General features: G+C 45.5%; 1 protein-coding gene across 1 annotated transcript; it reads left to right on the forward strand.

Annotated features, from left to right (window-relative positions):
* Positions 1-630: 630 nt before the first annotated feature.
* LOC124689269 (indole-3-acetate beta-glucosyltransferase-like) lies at positions 631-2,288 on the forward strand. Its single transcript, XM_047222825.1, has 2 exons — positions 631-1,260; positions 1,476-2,288. The coding sequence occupies exons 1-2, from the start codon at positions 631-633 to the stop codon at positions 2,286-2,288; spliced, it is 1,443 nt and encodes a 480-aa protein (XP_047078781.1).
* The last annotated feature ends 2,684 nt before the right edge of the window (positions 2,289-4,972 follow it).

Genomic DNA, 4,972 nt, shown 5'->3' on the forward strand with positions numbered 1-4,972 from the left:
TTAGTATTTTTTTCATTTTTGTTTGCCGAGTTTTGAACTTAAAACACTCAGTAAACCGATAAACTGGAGGTATACGAAAACGGTTAGAAACTCGAAGTAGCCTTGCACCCTAGCTAAATGGTCTGTCCTTTGAAAGCAAATGCTTTGTGGGTCTAGTTGTCACTCGTCTGTCAGCTGGCTAAATTGGCAAGTATCAATGCGAATTCATATACGCTGTTTGTAAACCTAAGAAGATTTTTTTCACGTTTTCCTGGTGACACATGCATTTTTCGCACGTTGATAATCATCCAGGAAGCAGGCCGTTGTGCACACAAAATATTTCCTTTAAAATGACGCGCGGCCATTACTACGGTCCACCGTTATTTTTGTTAACCTCTAAATGAATCAATCTATATCCGAATGCGAATGCAGGCTGTTGTAGGTAGAGTAGCGCACAAACGCAATTAATTGGTACTGTATGGATAACTCCAGAATTTTCTTGGTTTACAAGGCGCACGTTTTGCATCACATCTTATATATTCGGCTCAAATCACAAATCCTTCATATATGTAATAGCATTTGGCAATTTCTTACTATAAGCCTTATTTAGATCTCCTTGTACCTTGTTGAAAGCAGCTAGCTAGGTCAGCCATGCCTCATGTCCTTGTCGTGCCCATGCCCGGCCAAGGCCACATAAACCCTATGGTGCAGTTCGCCAAGAAGCTGGTGCTCAAGGGCGTAGCCGCCACCCTAGTCACAACCCACTTCATCGCTCGAACAACCAGAATCGACGCTGGCCAAGTGCAGGTCGAGGCCATCTCCGACGGGCACGATGATGGCGGGTTCTCGTCGGCGGCGAGCCCGGAGGAGTACTTGCACAAGCTGGAGGTCGCCGGCTCGGCCTCCCTGGCCGAGCTCATCAAGGCGCGTGCGTTGTCCGGGCGCCCCTTCACCTGCGTGGTGTACGACTCGTTCTTGCGCTGGGCGGCGCGGACAGCGCGTGCGATGGACCTGCCCGCCATCCCGTTCTCCACCCAGTCCTGCGCGGTGAGCGCGGTGTACCACTACGTGAATGAGGGGAAGCTCCCCGTGCCGGCGGCCGGGGGTGAGAAGAGCGTGGCGCTCGCGGGGCTGCCGGAGATGGAGAGGTGGGAGTTCCCAACGTTCCTGTTCGATGACGGGCCATACGCGTCGCTCACTGTGCCGGCGCTCACCCAGTTCGCCGGCAAGGACGAGGATGACTGGGTGCTCTTCAACTCGTTTGAAGAGTTGGAGGCTGAGGTAAGTTAAAAAATGCATCATGCATGAGAGACTTTCTTTTAATAATTTACTCGAGTGGCAACTTCTTCCTCGCCAAAAAAAGGTTTGAAAACCTTCCATTTTTATGAGGGAAATTGGAAAACTTTCCCTTTTTATGAGGGAAATTTGAAAAATTTCTAATACTGTACCTTCCTTTTTTTATATAAAACACTCGTTTACTACTTATCTTTTCCCAGGTCTTGGTTGGACTGTCACCCCACTTCAAGGCCCGAGCCATTGGGCCATGCGTGCCGCTGCCCACCGCGGAATCCGGCGATGCTGACCGCTTCACCTACGGCGCCAACCTGCTCGACCCGGCGGAGGACACCTGCATCAAGTGGCTGGACACCAAGCCCCCGGGCTCCGTCGCCTACGTCTCCTTCGGTAGCTTGGCGTCTCTCGGCGCCGCCCAGACAGAGGAGCTCGCGCGCGGCCTCCTCGCGGCCGGCAAGCCCTTCCTGTGGGTGGTGAGGGCCACCGAGGAGGCGCAGCTCCCGCGCCACCTCCTGGACACGGCGACGACGTCGGGCGCCGCGCTCATCGTGCGCTGGTGCCCGCAGCTGGACGTCCTGGTGCACCGCGCCGTGGGCTGCTTCGTCACGCACTGCGGGTGGAACTCCACGCTGGAGGCGCTCGGCTTCGGCGTGCCGATGATGGCGCTGCCGATTTGGACCGACCAGCCGATCAACGCCCGGCTCATCGAGGGCGCGTGGGGCGCCGGCGTGCGCGCGCGCCGCGATGCGGCGGGGATATTCCTGCGGGACGAGATCGAGAGCTGCGTGCACGCCGTCATGGATGATGAAGGGATCGCAGCTTCCGCGCGAGAGGCGGCACGGCGGTGGAGCGACGCGGCGCGCGCGGCGGTCACCCCCGGCGGCAGCTCTGATCGGAACCTGGACGAGTTCGTGGAGTTCGTGCGCGCAAACGCTGGCAAGAATCGGAAGCCTCTTGGCTTGGAAAACAACGAGACTGGAGCACGCAGCAGGGTGCAAGACGTGATTTGCACGTGAAAAACTATGCAACTGGAAATGCATTTCTAAGAATCTACCGTTATGATTCGTGCTGGGCATCTTGTTATACATGGCTTGTTTCATGGCATGTCGTTGATATTTTTTGCGAAAAATCCATCGATCTAGACCAAAAAGTATAGAAAAGTACAAATTGGCACTCAGACCATGTTGTTGATACTTTTTGCGAAAAATCCATCAATCTATTAATAATCATCAACGGTAGTACAAATAGACAAAAAAATAAAGAAAATTACAAATTGGCTTGTTTCATGGCATGTCGTTGATACTTGATTGAAACCGTAATGACATTTTGTATTCTTTTATACTATATGAAACGAGAATTGCTGTAATTTGTTTGAAAACAACTCAAATAAGACAAGTATGTGTGGGATCTATGCAACCGGAAATGCATTTCTAAGAAATGTTTCTGAAGTATTTAAATACAGACATATTTGAAAGAAGTGTCATATCTGTATGAAATAAGTAAAATATAACGAGAAATCTAAGCACCAATCAGGGGAGCCGCTAAGGTTTGGTTCTTAAATGGTAGCTAGGGGATGCGTTAGAAAAATCACGTTGATTATGCAACGGAGTGCGGACCTTTGACAGCTGGATATTAGAATGGCTAATGTTTGGTTTGAGTTTATTTCTCTTATGCATGTGGCAATAATTCCTTTTGTGTGTTTCTTCAGGTTTTTGGCTTTGTATATTTCTCTAATGACATAGGGGGTCTTCCTGGCTTTGTTTCAAGAGAATATTGTGAGGCATAATCAATGATGTGTGTTGTAGTATTTGTGACGAAATCATATGCCTTCTCATAGCCCCTTTCTTATGACAAAAGGCACCAAGTGCTCGACAATAAATTAACAGTGCATCGACGACCGAAACGGTAACAAATATTTTACTGAGATGTCTGTTTAAGTTTACGGACCAAACTCGTTGAGGTCTAAAAGTGAAAAACTATCATGAAGTTCAATACAAATCAAGAGCCGCGAAGCAGGGCAAAACAACTACTCCCTTCATTCTTAAATACAAGATCACTTTGTTTTTTGAGGCAAACTTTGACTAATAATTAGGGAAGCCAAATATGAGTTGCATGTTATTCAAAACTGTATCGTCGAATGCACATTTCAATGAACTTTCTAATAAAATATATTTTTAAATGACATATAATTTGTATCTGGTTAATTAAATAACGGAGGGAGTACTGTTGTAGAGGGGCTCCATGAGGGGTGATGGGAGGGGGAGAGGAGGAGGAGGGGGCGCAGAGGCCTTTAAGAGGTACGGTCATCTCAGCACCGGAGCCTTGGGCTTTAGATGAGGACTCAATTGCTATAACATAATTTTTTTTAAAAACACACAGTGTTGTAGACAAAATTTAGATGCAATCACAAACTTGTTACGTATAAGCCAAAGCGTCCAACGCACAACGAAGAGGATCCACAGGAAATGGCTAAATTTTTCCTAAAACCCCGCTGAGCATGGAGAAAATCTTCGCGAAATCAGAGGGTTTCAAAGAAACACCCAACATAGTTCTGACTACTCTCCACATGAATTGGGGGGGGGGGTGTGGGGGGGGGGAGGGGGTAATGCACGGTGTTTAACAAAATATGTTTAGTTTCTTTGGTTGACCACATATATTCAGTTTCTTTGCTTGACCACATATGGTAAAGTTCCCATCTTAAGGGCCCTTGCTTTTTCAATATGATCGTTGGATGGCAAGCGCCCCCTACCCAATTGCCAAGTGAGGTCTTAATCTTGAGAGGGATTGAAGCTATCATGATGTCTTTGGCATAAGCACCATCCCTCAATGGCTGAGCTTATTATACCTCGAGTGTGTGGAGAATTGACCCGAGGGGTCCAATACACATGACTATTTGTCTTATTCATTACTGGGTTCAAACTCATCAATATGTCATGATAAACATTTCCAATGTTCAAGTTCTTCCGACCCAAATCTCTAAAAAAAAAAGATAAGCAAGCCATCACCACAATGAGTTTGGACCGGTGAGATGTTCAGTGTCGAGTAGATATAGAACAGTCGAGAGTATTTGTCTTTAAGGGGCCTCTCCCTTGATAGATGGTCATATCAAAACAAGATTGTTCGACCATCACACATATGGAAATGTGCTCCAAGTTGAAGTAGTTCTTGAATTTATGAATGTTGTGCCAGAAATATGATCCTATTGTGGGTTGTAAGCAAATATGTTGGAGGATCATGGGTACTTAGTTTTGATCGTTTCAACAACATGCTCTGATAAACATCATCGAGATTAAACAAACGGTACTAAGCAACACCTTATTTTTTCTCTCCTAAGAAGGATAATGATTAATGTTTTAAATTAACTGTTTTTTATTTATAATGTACTTAATTAAGACAAATCCGTAATTATTTTAAGCGACTAATCAACCCACCCCCATTCTAGGTGACATCTAGGTCCTTTCACTATCCCCTGAACGAAAATACTTATAAATATTTGTACATAGTAGGTCAAAAATTATTATTTAATTACTTATTTTAGTTTATAATGAACTTAATTTTAATATAAAACATTAGCTTTGGATTTGGAGTTCAAGAATTATGAAAATGTACAAGTATTACATTTTTCACAAATTCATTTTAAATCCAAATAAAAAAAATAGTGAGTAGTTGTAAGCATACATTATACAACAACAACATCAAA

The sequence above is a fragment of the Lolium rigidum genome, chromosome 2 (genome assembly GCF_022539505.1).
Source record: "Lolium rigidum isolate FL_2022 chromosome 2, APGP_CSIRO_Lrig_0.1, whole genome shotgun sequence".
Lineage (NCBI taxonomy): Eukaryota > Viridiplantae > Streptophyta > Magnoliopsida > Poales > Poaceae > Lolium > Lolium rigidum.

Coding starts and splice junctions, on each gene's coding strand:
- LOC124689269 (XM_047222825.1), top strand. CDS start 631: ATGCCTCATGTCCTTGTCGTGCCCATGCCCGGCCAAGGCCACATAAAC. Junction 1,261..1,475: donor TTGAAGAGTTGGAGGCTGAG/GTAAGTTAAAAA, acceptor ATCTTTTCCCAG/GTCTTGGTTGGACTGTCACC.